The 20,297-nt window shown below is 37.9% G+C and overlaps 1 protein-coding gene across 6 annotated transcripts in view; it reads right to left on the reverse strand.

The window, feature by feature from the left end:
* The window catches only part of ZNF280C (zinc finger protein 280C), an 88,936-nt gene extending 77,488 nt beyond the window's left edge, over positions 1–11,448 (reverse strand). For 4 of the 6 annotated variants that reach the window (XR_009257348.1, XR_009257350.1, XR_009257349.1 and 1 more), the window contains exons 1-3: positions 11,304–11,448; positions 3,146–3,191; positions 2,980–3,026 (exon numbers count right to left, since the gene is read on the reverse strand). Coding sequence is in view for 1 of the 6 variants with exons in the window: in XM_058714785.1 (XP_058570768.1) it covers positions 2,980–3,010 (31 nt within the window). In the remaining 5 variants the exon portion in view is untranslated. Of the gene's footprint in view, positions 1–2,979; positions 3,027–3,145; positions 3,192–10,660; positions 11,021–11,303 lie in introns of those variants that run through there. The other 2 variants (XR_009257351.1, XM_058714785.1) reach the window with 2 other exon arrangements.
* Between the last annotated feature and the right edge of the window lie 8,849 nt (positions 11,449–20,297).

A 20,297-nucleotide genomic window follows, 5' to 3' on the forward strand; every position in this document is an offset into this window, starting at 1 on the left:
ACATCTAATGATTTAACCAAAATTTGAGCTATAACTGCAGTGAAAGATGCTTGGAGGGAGGGCTAAGTGTAAGAAAACTAAAATCCTCATGTTAGATAAAAAAAATTATTAGATAATGGCAAAAAAATTGATTGAAGAGACAGCAGTACACATATGTGTTAAAAATTTAGAAATATGGGGGCGCCTGGGTGGCTTGGTCAGTTAAGCGTCTGACTTAGGCTCAGGTCATGATCTCACGGTCCATGAGTTCGAGCCCCGCGTCGGGCTCTGTGCTGACTGCTCAGAGCCTGGAGCCTGTTTCAGATTCTGTGTCTCCCTCTCTCTCTGCCCCTCCTCTGTTCATGCTCTCTCTCTGTCTCAAAAATAAATAAAAACGTTAAAAAAATTTAAAAAAAATTTAGAAATATGGAAATAATTATGAGAAAAAAGCTAACCTATTGAAAGGGAATGCCTGAACAAATAGGGAATACATACATCCAGATCACACACACACCTCTCATTCTTACCCTTCAAAAACTGTGGTTATGCAATTTATAACTTTCAGATTATTTGTTTCTTAAAACTATGCATGTATTGTTATGGTTTTAAAAAAGTATTGAGGAAGCACCTAATTTAATATAATAGCAAGGAGGATGGATACAAGTGGTACTAGATACGTGGAGTGAGATGCCTGCCGATGGGGGGACAACTAAAAAGCAACAAAACAATAACTCCAGGATCTGGCTTAGACAATGATCATCTGGTTTTTTTAAGACAATGATATCTTTATCTTTTAAATGCAATAATTTCTAAACATAATTTTGCTAGATTAAATGTCATTTCTAATTTTGACTCAAAATTAGTGTGTGAAAACAATGATGTGGGGATGGCATACAAAAGAAACACCTTAACAAATCAATTGGCACTATTCTTTTAAAATTATTTAAACTTAATTTGCTCTTCTATATAGGTATGCCAAAATTATTTCTTGCATAATGTTTAATGTTTGGTGAGTTACTTACTATAAAACAAAACAAAACAAAAACCTTCCCACCCTTCCAAATGTAACCAATTTTACAAACTGTCTTTTCTAACTTTACTTTAAAAACATATATACAGAATGCTCTAAGTCAAATAAAGAGTAATTCATAGTTTATCATTTACATATCCTGAATACTTGAAAACACCATCTTCATTGTGTCTCCTGGACCTCTCATTTGTATTTTCTTCTACCTAAAATATCCTCCCTCCTTACCTTATACTGTCCACGTTGAGTATAGTAGGAGCATGGACCTCACATAAAATTTAATAGTTCAAATCTTCACTGCACTATTTCTAATGATGTGACTCTGGAGAAATTACTTCAATCTGTTTTCTTACCTCTAATATGTGTACAATATCTACCTAATGGAAATGGTAATGTAGATTGAGGAAAATGCCATATAAAGTACCTAACCTAACCTCAAGCAGATACTTAACAGTACCTTAATTCCCAACTCCTGGTTCAGTTACAACCTCCTTAGTAAACCAGTAGACCTGTTTTTCTTCCACCTTTTACTACATTGACATTCTATGCCATGCAGTTCCAGACTTACTATATATGATCTCAAACTGCTCACTATTTCTTAATATTTCTTTATCTAAAAAAATAAAAAAAATAATGTGTATTTATTTTGAGAGAAAGGGAAAGAGTGAGCAGGGGAGGGGCAGAGATAAGGAGAGAGAGAATCCCAAGTAGGCCCTGCACTGTCAGCACAGAGCCTGATGTGGGGCTCAAACCCACGAACTGTGAGATCATGACCTGAGCCAAAACCAAGAGGTGGACACTTAACCAACTGAGCCACCCAGGTGCCCCCTTAATGTGGATTTCTTAACTGTATGCATCTAACTCCAAAGTAAGATCCAAAGTGAGAATGAAAAACATATTTTCTTCTTCCTTTGTATTTCCTCCTATTCACAGAAGTCTACTGAATAAGCACTGACACTTAACATGATAATCAACAAGCTAAGAAACTAGGCAGTCAGGCAATGCCAAATTAAAAAAAAATGAGGGACACTCATGTATGCAGATAATTAAAAAATCATTTATATCTATGTTGATACCATGGTCTTGATACTATGTCTAACACATAGATCTTCCTCATTCTTTTTAACTGGGTACTACCATTGTCAATATATTCAAGATAGATTGTAGAGTAAAAAAGTAAAAAAAAAAATTATTATTTTTTTTTTTATTTTTTTTTTCAACATTTTTTATTTATTTTTGGGACAGAGAGAGACAGAGCATGAACGGGGGAGGGGCAGAGAGAGAGGGAGACACAGAATCGGAAACAGGCTCCAGGCTCCGAGCCATCAGCCCAGAGCCTGAGGCGGGGCTCGAACTCACGGACCGCGAGATCGTGACCTGGCTGAAGTCGGACGCTTAACCGACTGCGCCACCCAGGCGCCCCAAAAATTATTATTTTTAATTTTAGAGAAAAAGAGAGAGAGAGTGTGAGTGCGAGTGGGGAAGAGGGGCAGAAGGAGAGAGAATCTTAAGCAGGATCAATGCTCAGCACGGACCTTGACATGGGGCTTGATCCCACGACCCTGGGATGACCTGAGCTGAAATCAAGAGTCAGACACTCAACCAACAGAGCTACCCAGGCGCCCCAAGTAAAAAAAATTTAAAGCCACATAATAGCATAAATAGTATGATCTTATTTAGAAATAATTTATTTTTTTGTCTATGCATAGAAAAAAGTTTGTGATAATGTATACCAAACCAGTAATAGTAATTATTTCTAGAGATGAAGAAGACACACTTCATTTCTACTTTACTGACATTCTTATTGTATATTGTTCTTTTTTACTATGCACATGTATTACTTTAATCAATTTAAGTGTTTTGGTATTTTTTTTTAAAAACGTGCCTATCACTGCTTCTCTCACCTATTATAAAACAAAGTTATCAGTATAAAAGCCATGCACATTGGTATCACTTGCAACAGCAATACTTACTTTTTGATGGAAAAGGGTTGTCGTCATCCATCAAGTTGCAGAGTCACCTAAGACACCAACACATGACATCAATCAATTTTATGAGTTACTTTAACACCAAATATTGAAACATGAGACTTGGGATTCAGAAATTTTTGGGTCTAATCTTGATCTCCAGCAAACTCACCATATGACTCCAGACAAGATAGCAAGTTAGGTCTTAGTATTCTGCCCTATAAAAAAATAAGGATAACTACTATTAGGGTGGATTTGTTAAATGTACACACATTTAATATTGTTCTACGAAAAATTTACCTTTTGAGCTTATTATGTTTGATATACATATGCTACTCACTTTCCATGATTCGCTCATTCCTGAATGAATGCAAATTTAGTAAATAAAATGCTGAATGTATTAAGCATTTATTACTTGAAGAAATCTGACGATTGTTAAGTTGCAAATAAATTTTGAAAGATACCTTTTTGTAAATATGACTAACACGTTTTAGTAAATACATATTTTAGTTAATACATGTAATATACATGCTTTAGTAAATCCGAATTTTGAAATGCTAAGTGACAATCTTTAACCATTACTTATTCTTCATATTTCAGAAATAAATGTAATTATTACAAAACACATTAAAAAATTTTTAGTTTATATATTTTTATTTCTTATTCACACTAATTACAAGAAACAAAGAATTAGTTGTATATACTTCATCATAGATTAACTCATTAAAAATAATTAATTACTCATTGCCTTCTGTGTTCAAAATGATGTGCTCAATTCTCGGGAAAAAGTTAAGATGAATAAGGCATAGTCCTTGCCTTCAGAAGATTACAATTTAATATATCTACAGTTCTTTGAGCTTTTAAAAAAAGCTGTTATAGTAAACATTATCAAAAATTTTTTGAATTGTTTTCTTTAAAGCAGGTATTTGTGTTCTGAATTCACACACACACACACTTTTTTTTTGCAGACAAAATAAATGCTGTAAAAAACTATTTCAGTTATAAAACAAAAAAAGTTAAAAAATAGTCATCAGATACCTAAAGTATTAGGATGAACAGAGCTGAATCTTCACATGCGTCTTTATTTTCAGACTGGCAAAAGCAAACTTTCCTGCTTTTTCCAATTCCAAATTATTTACACTGCATTAGACCAAAGGGGAAAAAAACCCACTTTCACTCCAGAAGTTGTTATTGGTATAAATGTTTGAATTACTATCACAAAGATCTCAAGTGAATTCTGAACTTAAGTAAATTTCCCTTGTTGAAGTTTGACTACCGAAATCTCTTTAACTCAATTACTTGAATAGTTACCATTTCTCCCTAAACTAGAATTAAGGTAATGCATATATCCCATAGATAAATCCATGTCAATTCTTGCTCAGCATTAAAGACCTACGGCTACCAGGAATACGGATTTTTTTTTTAAGAGTCATAACCACATAGCCTATGGAGACTCATGTATAACACTTTTATTAAATGCTCAAATAAAATGTCTATTGGCACAAATACCCTAAAATTAGTACTAAATGTACAAGTAGTTTATATAAACAAGTCATATACACCGCCTATATCTACAAAGATGAATTTTGAGGCCCATAACCGTCACCAAGGAGCTTCAATTGGTACATTCATAAACACTCAAAAAAGTCAAAAATCCCCAGATGCCATTAGAATCATAACTTCATCTAAAGTTGTGCTATACAGTAAGGTAATCAAGCCTTCCAAAACTATCACCACAAAAAATTCTCATCAGAGTTTTGGCGGGGAATTCTGTGGGAGATTAAATAATCTGTTAGAGAAATGAAATACCCAGCAAAACATGCAATGAGGATCTTAGAGCTCCCATAATAGCAACTCCAGAGGGTCTCTATGTTCTGCAACTCAGAACTGGCACCAAAACAGGCAGAACAGAAGTCTCCACTTCAGCTATTGACTCAGAGTTACTATACCCATAATACACTGTTCCTATGGGGCAAAAGCGAATTCCAAGTAACTAATGAAAGACCTCTTGGAATACGATCGTTTTTGGAGACTGCCTGTATCAATACTTACTATTTAGATATTTTATGGTTTCAGCTTCTACATATTTAAGACTCACTTTTAAGAGTTCAAGTCTATGATATTTTCAAAAAAAACATTAATAGATTAAATAGTTAAAATGGTAAACTGTATGTTATGTGCACTTCACGCCTAGTAGGATGGCTGTAATCAAAAAGACAGATAATAACAAGTGTTGGCAAGGATATGGAGAAATTGGAACCCTCATACACTGCTGGTGGGAATATGAAATGGTGCAGACACTATGGAAAATACTTGGCAGTCACTCACAAAGTTAAAAATAGTTACCATATGACACAGCAATTCCACTCCAAGTGAGAGAGAATTTAAAGCATATGCCCATGCAAAAACTTATACATGGGAACGTGTGTAGCGGCATTATTTATAATAGCCCAAAAGTAGAAACAACCCATATGCCCAATCAATAAATAAAATGTGATATACCTATACAATGGAATAATATTCAGTCATAAAAGAAATTAAACACTGACACATACTATGATATGGATGAACCTTGGGAACATATTAAGTGAAAGAAGACAGCAAAAAGACCACGTATTGTATGACTTCATTATATGAAATGTCCAGAAATGGCAAATTCATAAGGAGAGAAAGTACAGCTTAGGGCTGGAAGGATTGGAGGGAAATGGGGAGTGACTCCCAATGGATATGGGTTTTCTTTCAGGGGTGATGAAAATGTTCTAAATTGATTGTAGTGATGGTTACATGACACTGTAAATATACTAAAACCACTGAATTATACACTTCAGATGGGTGAAGTGTATGTTATATTAATTTTATCTCAATAAAGCTGTTAAGAAAATAATAAGCTGGAAGGATATAAGCCTGGGAGGAATGGAGTCACTGTGTGGAGAAAGAATGTCTAAGAAAGAAACCAAGAAAAAAAATAGCAAAGCCTTAAGATTATGGCGGTAGAGAAAGAGGGTAGGGTAGGGAGATATTCAAGTTCTGATGACACCATTTAAACACCTGAAGCTAGCCATGCTTGAAGTAAATTATTAAGCTTTTTCAGTTAAAAAAGGGAATAATTGTTCACTTATGGTTTAATCTACTTTGAGCCAGGTTTCTGGTACTTGCATTCAACAGTAATAATACATTTACCAATGGCTTATACCCCAATATTTTTCAAACTAATAGACCTCTGGGGAAAATAGATATATAGAAAATGGTGCAAGAGAGCCCTAAAACAATATATTGTTCTGGGGCACCTGGGTCGTTCCGTTGGTTAGGCATTCGACTTCAGCTCAGGTCATGATCTTGTGGTTCATGAGTTCAAGCCCCATGTCCAGCTCTGTGCTGACAGCTCAGAGCCTGGAGCCTGCTATGGATTCTGTGTCTCCCTCTCTCTCTGCCCATCCCCCGCTAGTGCTTGTCTCTCTCTCTCTCAAAAATAAATGAACATTAAAAAAATAAAATAAAATAAATTTTTGTTCTGCTGTCTATCTAAAAACTTTCAAATATACAATACAGTCTTATTACTGTAGTCACAATACTATACGTTACATCCCCAAGATTTTTTGGCCATCTTCATCCAATTTGCCCATCCCACACCCCCAACCACCAATCTGCTCTCTATAAGTTCCTTTGTTTTAAAATTCCACATATAAGTGAGATCATATAGTATTTGTCTTCCTCTGATTTTTCACTTAGATTAAAACCCTCAAGGTCCATCCACGTCACAAATGGTAGGATTTCTTTCCTTTTTAATAGTCCATTTTATATTTATATACCATATTTTCTTTATCCATTCACCCAATGGATTGACACTTAGGTTGTTTCTATGTCTTGGCTATTGTAAAGAAAGCTGCAGTGAACATGGGGATGCAAATATCATTTTGAGTTATCGTTTTCATTTCCTTCAGATAAACACCCAGAAGTGGAATTGTTGGAGCATATTAATACTCATGTTTTTGTCTGTCTTTACTACAGCCTGTTCATCAAGTACTACCACTTTTAATGCTGCTGGCTAGTAACAAACTCAAGAACATAGGAAGAAAATATCTAAGTGACGAATTTGCACCAAATGAAGGGCAAGTGACAGTATAGTTAGCTACAGAAATGATGGTATTGAAAAGATTCAAATAGAAAAATCTTGCTATTGTTTAAGATAGGTATGAAAAACTCAATAATAAGCAGGCAGTGACTCTGTTTCATCAAAATGTATTATCCATGGGGCGCCTGGGTGGCGCAGTCGGTTAAGCGTCCGACTTCAGCCAGGTCACGATCTCGCGGTCCGTGAGTTCGAGCCCCGCGTCAGGCTCTGGGCTGATGGCTCGGAGCCTGGAGCCTGTTTCCGATTCTGTGTCTCCCTCTCTCTCTCTGCCCCTCCCCCGTTCATGCTCTGTCTCTCTCTGTCCCAAAAATAAATAAAAAACGTTGAAAAAAAAAATTAAAAAAAAAAATGTATTATCCATTCAATGTATTAAAGTTGACTCAAATAGTATTGATTTTATAGTTTTATAGGACTATTTTATGATCATGTAAGAGCTCCAGAGATATTTTAAACATTTTTAGTAGGAAGAGGTCTGTGAAAACCTTTTCTTTTTTTTTTTTTTTTTCTTTTTTTTTTGGGACAGAGAGAGACAGAGCATGAACGGGGGAGGGGCAGAGAGAGAGGGAGACACAGAATCGGAAACAGGCTCCAGGCTCCGAGCCATCAGCCCAGAGCCTGACGCGGGGCTCGAACTCACGGACCGCGAGATCTTGACCTGGCTGAAGTCGGACGCTTAACCGACTGCGCCACCCAGGCGCCCCAAACCTTTTCTTATAATAGAAATTAATTGGTCCAGTACTCACATGCAAGAAACACTGGATTATACCTTAGTTCCTTAGACAATTTCATTGGCATCTAAACAATTCAAACTCTCAAACCAGGTTTGGGGAACAAATCACATATTATTTAGAAGAAAAACACAGGCTCACCTTTTTTTTTATTTAAGAAATTTTCATATTATGGGAATTATTTTTTGAAAGTCTGAACCCATTTAGTCCAGGCACATTTTGAGAAGACATTTCTTTAATAACTTTACTATTTTCTCCCTAATTTTATTTAGGTTTTCAATTTTTCTGTTGATTTTCATATTTCAGCTATTTGTAGAAAACACCTAGTTGACACTAAGATTAAAGTTCATTCACATAATACTTTGCAAAGATTGCTTATATTTTAAAAACACTTTCTTTTATGTTAGTTTTTGGGATGGGACACAATAATAAAATTTACTTTCTGCAAAGTAATTTGTATATCATACTCAGGGTAAATATTTTACCTATAAGAATGTGTTTTTATTGTAGTGCATATGTAAAAGGCATAACCTAGAAAAAGACTAATAATTGGCTTTTCAAAGCCAAATTATATAATAAATATTTTATATAAGCTTCATAAAATATTCTATAATCACTAATTACTAAAGTAACCTCAGGAAGTATGCTTATTAATTAATGCACATTTTATAGAAGTAAAACTTATCTACTAGGGAAAATATCAAGAAAAAAAGTAGAGTACAATGATGAAAAAACTTGAAATAGGGGTTGGATAACTGGGAATTTTGAATCTACCACTTTATGATCACCAAACCTATAGGATTTTTTTAATGTTTATTTATTATTGAGAGACAGACAGAGACAGAGCATGAGCATGGGAGGGACAGAGAGAGAGGGAGACACAGAATCCAAAGCAGGCCCCAGGCTCTGAGCTGTCAGCACAGAGCCCCACGCAGGGCTCGAACCCACAAACCACGAGATCATGACCTGAGCTGAAGTTGGACACTTAACCAACTGAGCCACCCAGGCACCCCAAACCTATAGGATTTTTAATCAACCTCTCTGAGCTTAGTTATTCTACCTGTAAAATAAAAAACAGTAATACCTTCCTTGCAGCACTATTGGGAAGACTAAATAAAGCACGTGAAAAATTATTGTAGAGTACTTCACATTATTTTACTAAACTTTTCCTTCTGTACTGAAAGTCATACTACAAGTTGATGCATATAAGCACTAAAAAGAAAACTTATAAAAAATAAAATAAAAATGGTCCATTTTATCCAGATGATACACAGTGATGACTTTTTCTTGACATACTGAGGGTTAATAAAACCACTCCTTAAAAGAAAACTGCTTTGCAGAGAATGAATCAAAAACACATTTTTGATACAAATAAGTAAACCACATCTCCCTGAGTCATTATTTAAAACCTGACTGAAAACCAAACATTTTTAAGTCCCTCTCTGAAGCAGGAGTACAGAAAAAAATATTCAGGGCTATATTAATTACTGAATGTATCATAAATATTTCTGTTCTTTGAAAAGTTACTTTTGGAATAACAAAACAGGTTTTCTCAATATAAGTTCCTATATCTGGTCACTAAAACTATGGATTACTTTCTATTTATAACAATTGTTTTTCATTTAAGTAATTTTCCTGTCCAATTAATATAACAAAAAATTCTTTGGTATGGTTCTAAATGTCCTCTTGAATAAAGAAAACAAATTGGAGAGAAGCAGGGGTACAGAATTATATACTCTTTCTGCTTACTCTGCTTTTCTATTTAAAATGCTGGTGCTGGGTAGTAAAACACTGGGCTGAAGAAATCACATTGGACCAGAAAACCTAAGTGAGGAAAATGGGTTGAACAGGGAAGCTGAAATTTGGAGCCCTTCAACATCAGAACTTTTTCTGATGGAAAAATGGGTTATTGGAAGAATGAGCTGTTTTTCAACTTTTCAATATGCTTGGAAACAATGATATTATTTATTATTTAAATACTACAAAGTTGAAACGATACGAAGTCTTAAAATGAAAATATAAAGGTAAGGGGAATTGAAAAATGTCTCCTATATTTTTTTAAGTGAGTGTCCTTGCTTATTCTCCTTGACCACCTCATTCCCATGAAAAGTGGGGCATGTTATAGTGAATTGAGCATTGGAGGAGTCAGAAGACCTAGGTTCTATCACCTCCTATCCAAAGTGACCTCAGGGAAAGTCCTCTCCTTGAGGCTATTTTCTCACTTTCTAAACAGTTCTACCAACACTCCACAGCTCATCTTAAAAGGACTGTCAATGAAATATACAAATGCAAGATGCAATGATAGCAGAACTTGTACAGATGTTAAAGCACCAAGGGCACACAGCCCTAACTTAATTTTATAAGCAAGCCAGTTCCCTCATAAGCTCAGTAAAGTTTCTGCTTAAGGAGACAGCTTGAGTTTTTACAGTAACCCCCCAAACAGGGCATCTCACAAATGCTAGAAGACTATGCTAGTTTGAAACTCTATTTCTTGGTTTACATTTTATGTCTAATGACACTAAAAGATATTTAAATTCACAGTTCAAATCTGAAGACAATAAAAGCAAATTTTAAGTTCACAGATTTTTTTTAAAAAACTAAAAAATCTTTGCAAACAAAGAGAATCCCCTGGATGAACATCCCCCGTTCTTGCAGAAGCTGGTTCACTTGACATTTTCTTCTCTGATTTCTCCTTTTAAAAAGCATTAAAACTTGAGAGAAGTTAAGAGGTATTCCCTCTGTGTCTAGAGAAGGATAAGACCGCAAAATGAAACATTTGTTTTCATCTCAGCAAAAGGTACAAACTGTACTGTTAAAAACTAGGTACCTAACTCCACGTTTCTCCTTAGGGCTCTTCTAGACAATAACTGAATGGAGCACGATTTCTATGACGAGGAGCACAGTTCCTTTGGCAAGAACAAGGGTATCAGCACTGAATGAACGGTAACCTGGATGGGGGGAATAAGGGCTCAAAGGAGGAGCCCGAGGGGCCCTGAAGCCAGAAAGTTCGGAACCTTCTGTGGTTTCGCCAAACATTTGTATCAAATATACAAAAGACCAAAGGGAGTTGCCACCAGAAAGAAAAGCGAAAACCAGGCTGAGCGCTGACAGACGCACAGGCCCTGGGCGGTGAGGAGGCAGCAGCGGCGGCGGCCCGGCCGGCCGGCCATGGCGTGAGCGGGCCTCCGAACCCGGCCCGCCGCCGAGCAGCTACCTTTCCGCGATCCCTCCCCCGCCAGGGCTGGCGGCAAGATGGTGGCCCACCCGCCACCGCGCCGCCAAATTCGTCCCCTCCCCCGCTCCCTGGGCGATCCCAGCAACACACGCCGGCAACCGGACCCTCAACCTGTTCTCCTCAGAGCCGGGCCGCTGCCGCCACCCTCAGAGCAATGCCGCCACCCTCGGAGAAATGCGGCCACAGCCGTGTGGCAGAGCCGCTGCCTAAGCAGGCGGGGGCGGGGGACACTTACCGCGAGCAGTGCAGGTCGCCCTGACTGGGACTGGAAGGAGGAGGAGAAAGAGGAGGAGGAAAGGGAGGAGCGCGAAAACACTAGGCGGCCGCCGCCGAAACAGCGGCAGCCGCGACGACTCCCAGCGCGGAATGAGCGCCTCAGACCAAGGCAGAAATGTATAACTACGCGCACTGCCTCATGGGTAGACGCCAGCTCCTCCCCGCCCATGCACATCCGGGTTTCTTTTCTAACCGATCGGGGAGGGCGGCACGGACATGTGCACGGACTTACACATTCTCGAAGGCAGAGGGACAGGGTGAGGGTCCTAGGCTGATGCCAGCGTCCTCAGGGAATCTACTCTTCATCCTGAGTTGCATTCTTGAAATTTGGACTGCACACCCTGAAAATGTGTTCCTTGTGTATAAGAGTTAGGAACACCAATAAAAAAAAAAAAATACTGTGCCTTAGAGGCAAAGACATAAATAAACCAGATGCATAAAAGGAATAAAAGTTAGATTATTTAAATTATTGGTTAATTTTGCCAGTAAGTTTGTTTTAAACCATATAACTTTGCTTTCAACTCTTTGTTATTCCTGTCATATAGATATCTATAATAGTTATTAAAATGTTAAGAAAAATATACATTTACAAGAAAAACATTTTCCAAGATACTGCTTGAACATTTTCTAAATATGTGTGTTCTGAACAGTTAAGAAAGTTTCCTCTCCCAATAGAATTTCAGAAAGTCTGTGGCACTAGTGGTACTGTTCTCAAGAGTTACCCAGACTTAGAATCTTGTTTCACTAGTTCCTTAACACATACATAAGTTCAGTCAGTCACTGAATCCTACCAATTCTTCTTTTTAAGTTAGTTTCTTCTTTCTCATCTATACTGTCCTTTGCTATTAGTACTGAAAATAAGCTTTACAGAAAAGGACAGAATAAAGTAACAAATATGGAAAGTTAAGTTCCAAAATCTTGAGGCATTCAGAGATTGCTCCCCACTTCTAGAGAGGCTGATAGAAAAGCCCAGTGCCTTCTCATTTGTTGTTAGTGGGAAATTTAAACTAGCAAATTTACAGCCCTGGCACCCCTGCCCTTGGTGCTGGTGGGGAATTTAAAACTTGCAACTCTCCAGCCAGCCTCTTCCTTTGGTATTGATGGAACATTTAAAACTGGCAACTAGGGGCGCCTGGGTGGTTCAGTCAGTTAAGTGTCTGACTCTTGGTTTCAGCTCAGGTCACGATCTCATGGTTAGTGGGATTGAGCCCCGCATCAGGCTCTGACAGTGTGGAGCCTGCTTGGGAATCTCTCCCTCCATCTCTCTCTCTCTCTTCCCTTCTCCCTTCCTCCCTTTCTCTCTCAAAATAAATAAATAAACATTAAAAAAAAAAAAAACCTGGCAACTAACTGCAGCTTGCCTGCCATATCCTTTGGCACAGGTGTGAAATTTAAAACTTATAAGTCTACAGCCCATGAGGGGAAGCTTTTCCCCAGTTCCATCCCTTAGACACTATAAAGGTCCAGTGCACTCTCTCTGCCTCTCTCAAGCCACCCCAGGCCTGTTTGGCCCTCCTGCTCTCCAGGAGTTTCCTTGAGTAATAAAATTTCTTTCTAATTCTCCTAGTGTATAAAGTGTCATGAGCCTCCACATCCAAACTAAAATTAGTAGAGGGGAGGGTCAATTTCTCCTCAATGGGATGATCAGAAAACATTTATAAACCAAATCAAAATTCCAATGCAAGTTATTCTGTTTTCGTGAAAAATATAACAACCAAGAAGACCAGAAACCTGGTTGGCAAATTTTCTCTCAAAAGGAAATGTACTCAAGAAGCCCAACTATAATACAAAGGATGCCTGGTGAGAATGTACTTAACACATGGGAAATTATGTGAATGATTGACTCTGCTTAAAACCCCTCCCCGAGCTTCTAGAAAACCATTCTGTTAGTACTTTTGATGAACTGGCCACTGGTGTTTTTTTTTTTTCCCCAGGACTGCCATTAAACGAGGATTTACTCCTATATAGCCTTTGGGGGGAGCAATTTTTAAAATTGAGGTACTTGCATAAAAAAACTCACTGTTTTAAAGTGGCTTCCAGGGGCGCCTGGGTGGCTCAGTCGGTTGGGCGTCCGACTTCGGCTCAGGTCACGATCTCGCGGTCCGTGAGTTCGAGCCCCGCGTCAGGCTCTGGGCTGACGGCTCAGAGCCTGGAGCCTGCTTCAGATTCTGTGTCTCCCTCTCTCTCTGCCCCTCCCCCGTTCATGCTCTGTCTCTCTCTGTCTCAAAAATAAATAAAACGTTAAAAAAAAAAATTTAAAGTGGCTTCCAGGGGCGCCTGGGTGGCTCAGTCGGTTGGGCATCTGACTTCGGCTCAGGTCATGATCTCGCAGTCCGTGAGTTCGAGCCCCGCGTTGGGCTCTGTGCTGACAGCTCGGAGCCTGGAGCCTGTCTCAGATTCTGTGTCTCCCTCTCTCTCTGACCCTCCCCGCTTCATGCTCTGTCTCTCTCTGTCTCAAAAGTAAATAAATATAAAAAAAAAATTAAAAAAATAAAAATAAAAATAAAGTGGCTTCTAATACATTCACAATACTGTGTAACCATCACTATCTTATTTCAGAACATTTACTTCTTCCCAAAAAAGAAACCTCATACTTGTTAATAGCCACTCCCAATTCCCTTCTACCCACATACGCTGGAAACCTTTAATCACCTTTGTGTCTGTACAGATTTGCCTATTCTGGACATTGCATATAAATAAAATCACACAATATATAGCTTTTTTGTCTGTCTTCTTTCACCTATCATGATGTTTTTGAGGTAGGTTCATCTATGTGGTAGCATGTATCAGTAGTTCATTCCTTTTTATGGCTGTATAATATTCCATTATATAGATTATACCATATTTTTGTTTATCCATTATTCAGGTGATGGATATTTGGGTTGTTTCCACTTTTGGAAAGTGGGAAATTTGGGGGATTTTTTTGAGTCTATATCCATAGGGATAATGGTCTACAATTTTCATTTCTTTTTCTTCTTTTTTTGTAATGTCTCGCTCTAGTCATGGTATTAGGGTAACACTGACCTCATAGAATGCATTGCGAAGCATCTCACCCTATTTTCTGGAAGCATTTGTGAAACATTGGTATCAATTTTTCTTTAAATGTTTGGTAGAGGGATTTATCCATCAAGAATATCTAACAATTGTCAATATATATGCTCCCAACTTGAGACACCCAAATATATAAATCAATTAATAACGAACATAAAGAATCTCATTGCTAATAATACAATAATAGTAGCGATATAATAATAGTAGGGGACCTTCCCCGCTTGCACGCTCTGTCTCTCTCTTTCCCTCAAAAATAAACGAACATTTTAAAAAATTGCAGATCAATATCCTTCATAAATATAGAGGCAAATTTCCTTATCAAAACATTACCAAATAAAATAAACAGCATATAAAAAGAATTATGCTTCCAGACTAAGGAGGATTTGTCCTCTGGGATAATTAAATGTTAATTTAACATCCAAAAATCAATCAATGTAACTCACTGTAATAGCAGGATAAAGGAGAATACCCATACAATCATTCCAATAGATTCAGAGCGCATATGACAAAATCCAATATTTATTCCTGGTAAAAATTTTTAGAAAATTAGAAACAATTAAGGACTTCCTCAAATGAATAGAGGGCATTTGTAAGGCGTATAAAAAAGCAGTATTGTATTTCCATACAATGTAGCACTTTTTGTGAAAAATTGTTTTTTTCTGAGAAAATATGGGAATGATTAACTGGGGTGAATTTTGAAACATTAAAATAGAAAATAAAATTCTATTTTACTATATATTCCCCAGTAAGTAGAACCAAAGGAGGGTAGGTAACAGTAAATATTTTATCTCCTGAAAATACATCTATAAGCTATTCTGTTGAATAGTCAGATCAATTCCTGACTATGAGCAGAGAAAGGGTAACAACGATGATGGAACATAAATTTGGATCAGATACTGGCTCCATGTTTGCTGTAATCTGTATCCTTAGCCTATTCCACTCAGATGACAAACATACTGTTAATAAGGCATATTGTACCACAAGTATATCCCACAGTGTTTATCTCATTGGAAACAGTGACTGACTGAAACAATGCCCTCAGTGGAAAATGTGATAAGAGTTGTATAAAGATCAAAATACTTTATACTAATAATAGTAGTTGTGTGTGAAGGATTAGAACATGGGTTGTACTGTATAGAGTTAATAACTCAACATTGCTGCCAGCTTCTGTTTCCATTCTGGTCCCTGTCAGAGAGACATGAATTTCAAGCCAAGTCTTGTGGGAAAAATAGTTTTTCTCACCGGAATGTAAGATGCATGAAGGTTGGGAACCCTGATTCATTCACCAATGTCTCCCTAGCATATTGTTCTTGGAACAGAGTTTAATATTTGTTGAATGAATAAATGCCTCAATGGCGTGTAAGAAAAGGGAACAAGTTTTGAGTTCAAACCAAGTCATTCTCAGTCATTCTTGGATTTCCTCCAGGATAAATTAGAAAATTAGAGTGAAACTCAATTTCCAAGGGATTGTGGCTGGTGGGGAATGGAAGTGGCCCCCAAAAGACCCCAGTCAAGTGGCTGTGGATGCCACATGGCAGTCCTACATACCAGAGTGGGACAGAGAATCTTTGGGTATAGAATTCTGGTAGGACACAATAAAGCATGTTCTTGGTCTTTGCCTCTCCACCACCACTCCTGCCCCATCTCATAGGGTTTAAAAGTGTTCTCTAATCTTTAAATCTGTATTCTCCTGGGACAAAGAAAAGGGCTTCAGATCTCTTCTGATTCTCAGTTATGGAGTGCCAGGTGGAGCAGCCTATAGGCGTGGTTCAGGAATAGAGTGAGGGTCTAGGACAAGAGCAATGTCGAGGATACACCAAGTACACAGAGGGCCAGGTCTTGAAGTGGAGGGGTATTACTTCTCAGATGGAGATAGTACAGAATCTAGGTAAAGACAGGACAATTTAGAGGTGATGAAGAGGGATAGATATAGAAACATTTTACAGTAGATAGGACTATGTACAAACCTTTGAAATGGTGGAGAAGGAAGGTGAAGGAACTCATTGAGGCCTAAGCCATAGCCACCTATCCTTATTTCTGGAAAAATATGATTGTTGTTGGAGCCTACTCTGTTGCATGTTCTGGAAAGGTGATTTCTCTTCTCAGTATGAGGAGTGGATTATGATTAGTCTCATTGTCTTTATAAGGAGTCAGTTTAAGATGGGTACATGACACAGTTTTGCCTAATGAGACCCAAGGGAAATTCGGCTAGAGGCCTCCTGAAAGATTTTTCCTTCCTTTGTTTAGAGGGAGGGTGTAGGGAATGAATCACAGGTCTGGGAGGCATCATCCCTCTTTGCTGGATGCCTCTATTTGCATCTGATGCCAAAGAATGCTGAAGCCATGGTATAGCCCTGACAGATGACAGGAAATATTACCGTCATGCTGGAGATGGCAGAGCAGAAAGAAATCCACTTGGGCCTTTGATGATGTACTTGAGCTATTCAATTAACCAACCTTGGAATCATCTTCCTCCAAACTTATTTTATGAGGTAACACATTTCTTATTTTTAAAAAGTCACCTCCAATCAGGTATTCTATTGCTTGCACTTGTATTGATGCCTTCATCCTTTCAGAGTAAAATAAGAAATAAGAGCATGTGTAATACATACAAAATTTGGGATTTGAAAAGTTTGAAACAGATATTTCAGCTTTTATCTATAGCCCCACTCCCTCTTCTTCCCTTCACTCTATCCCACCCCACCGCCCTTTGGACTTGGACAAGGGCCAGGAGACACAGAACTGGGCTCAGAGAATCTCTCCCTTCTGATGACCTAGTCTTTGTTTTTGGCTGAAGCTTATTGTGTCTGGTTTCTTCTTCCTTGAGGACACGTTCTCTCCCAGGAGGCTCCTCAGTCACTGGGGTAATCAGACATGTCTAAATCTCAACCCACAACTTAGGCTCAAGTGGGGGGCCCCAACTTCAACATCATTGTTTTGGCCTGTATCTAGAATGCTGTGCTGCCTTTGAGCATAAACAGAAAGAGGTGAAAATGGACCGGACTCAGGGCTGGGAACTGGCACAGGTATAAGAGAAGGTCAGAGTACATAGGAGTTAGCATTGCTCCCCTGGGTCATAACTTCTATGAAGACCACATAGCACACGACCCAGAATGCCACATATACAGAGTTAGTGCTCAAAAGATGTGCATTGAATTTAATTAAATGAATGGTTTCTAAACTGAAGGTCAAATGGCTTTCTTCTACTGGATGTTCCATTCAGAGAGCTCCTTTCACCCACTACTTCCCTCCTCAAACAAAACCTTCAGTATTTTCACCTCAATTATCTAAGTTTATTTTTGTAACATACTTATGATATAGGGAAGGTAAGAACAGTTTAATTTAATTTAATTTAATTTACCAAGAAGAAGTGAAGGTACATGGAGTTGTGTGCAGAGCTAGAGTGATCCACTAAGTCCTCAGGCTCTGAAGCCATTGTTCCGATGTCCCTGCATATACTTGTTTGATATCACTTTCTTTGTTCTTTCTTAGTCGCTTGCTAATTACCCATGCCAATCATACTCAGGAACACCACAGGCTACAGGTCAAGCCACAGTCTCAGGAGGATGTAATGCAAGTGAGAAAACAAGGTACAATATAGTATTTTCCTCTTTCAAACGTATCAATTGTCTGAAAATGCCCATAAGTCTGAAAATGTGTGCAGGAGGGAGTGGTGCTGTTTTCCCCCCTCAGATGTAATGAGTAAAAGATATATCAAATGCTCTGATTGGACCACAGCTGAACACCAAGTGAGAAATTCACCAGTTCAAGATTCTCTTAATAGAGAACACTCAAGAATGTTGAAAGGGTTCATCACTGAGTCACTAAAGAATCAGAAGGGATGCATTCTTTACTCCTCCTCACTGAGAAGTCTCCATTGCATCACTTTACATGTAGTCTGTTAAGAAAGCCTGGATGGCAGTGGAACGTTTGGTATAAACATTGACAGAAATGCTAATTACTATTCTCACGAACACATTCTTTGCTCACTCATCATTCATTTTCACTGTAGAGAGAAATATCAAGGTGTTTAGAAGACAGGGTCCCGACCTGGAGAAGGCTCAAAGGAGAAATGGTGTGGGTGTGGTAGAAAGAATGCCCAGGACGAAGGGGAGCAAGGCTGTGGGTGGAGGCTGCTCTATCCAGAGTGAAGAGATTCTGCATTAGCCCTAGGCTAATCTCCTGCCACTCAACTGGCCAGAAGAGCAGACAAGGGCACTGGGGCCTCAGAGCCTTGGACCCCTGCTGCAGAAGGACAAATTTCTCTCTCTGGCTGCTCCACTGACCAGAGGCTGGGCCAGAGGGAGGTGAGTGGACTGGACCGCAACTCCACTCCTGGGGCCACATGGATGAATTGTACTTCCCTGGGCAAAACATTCAGTTTCTATAGTTAAGTCTGATGCTCAATCATTGTTGAGTGTAATGTTAGCTGTAGGGTTTTATATATGTACATTATCAAGTTAAGGATGTTCCCCTCTATTTCTAGTTTACTGGGAGATTTTATTCTGAATGGAGTTTGGATTTTGACAAATACTTTTCAGTATCAATTGATACAATCAGAGGATTTTTCTTCTTTAAGCTGTTGATATGGTTTGCTGTGTTGAATGATTTTTCTTTTTTTTCTTTTTTTAAGGTTTCCATTCTTTAATTTTTTAACATAATATACAGAACCACAATACTATTTCAATTTCAAATTATGGGAGCTCACATTCAGATATGCTTGGATTACAATACTGGGAAAATTCATGAAAAAGGTATTTAACAGTTTGTAAGATAATCAAGTATCTCTTTGCTATGTGGGCCAATGCATTAATAGTAAGTTTTTTAAAAATGCAGTTTTTTGGACTTCAAATTATTATAAAAAATATGAATATTATATAGTGATACTTTCTAAATTTCTCAAGTTCATTCCATCTCGAAGGCTGAAGGCAAATGTTACACATCAGAACATTCATGAGACCATTCATTTCTCCTTTGTACTTAACTATAAAAATCAAAAACGAAACCACACTTTCCTAAAGACATAGCTATTTCTAGGCTACATTAGTTTAATCAGAAAAGACTACTGGAACTAAATTATCACTTTTATGTTAACAATTTTCACAATACAGCTTTCCTAAAAAGACAAAAAAATTGAGAATTTGGATTTCCCTTACTGAATTTAACATAATAAAATCTGATACTTTCTGGCTTTAATAAACTTCAACTCTTTTTTCCAGTAGGAACTATCTACACAGGACAGTACTACAAACAATTATTCCAGTGAGACGTATATTTATATTTACAATATGATCAGCACAATAGTGCCATAAAAAGTTTTTCTGCAGGTAAAAATGCTAAGAAAGGCCACAGTGGACAGTGACAGATACCGAGAATACAGATTACAGGTACCACTGAGATTCAGAGGAGACCATAAGTTTCTGATTTTTTTTTTAAGCAATGGAAAAAAGAAAACATTTAGAGAAACATAAGAGTAAAAATATATAATTCCACTGTCAATAATGTGACTTTTCAGACACTGCTTTCTTAAACAGACAAATTAGCAGAAATTTAAGTTAGAGAAAGTGAAAAAGATCAGAATATGAAAGATGTGCCTTGTTTTTGCATCAAAGGAATGAACTAGGATTAGCACAAGGATCTTTCTGCTTCCTGTATCTGTAGGTCAGCCAAACACCCAGAATCTCTGTAAAGCTGAAGAAGAGGTCAATGCCACCAACAAATCTCAAAACCTCCCCGGCATATTTTCCTTTTATTTTTTTTTCATATTTTCCTATTATTGGAGCATATGGTGAGCATGGGTGACTGCTTTTCACACAGCTAGCCAGACAGGTGTCATTTGGGTTAAAGGTTCGAAACCCACATCAGTCTAAATTTCTCTGGATTTCATTTCGAGCACTTGCTG

This window comes from Neofelis nebulosa, chromosome X, assembly GCF_028018385.1.
Source record: "Neofelis nebulosa isolate mNeoNeb1 chromosome X, mNeoNeb1.pri, whole genome shotgun sequence".
Taxonomy (NCBI): Eukaryota; Metazoa; Chordata; class Mammalia; order Carnivora; family Felidae; genus Neofelis; species Neofelis nebulosa.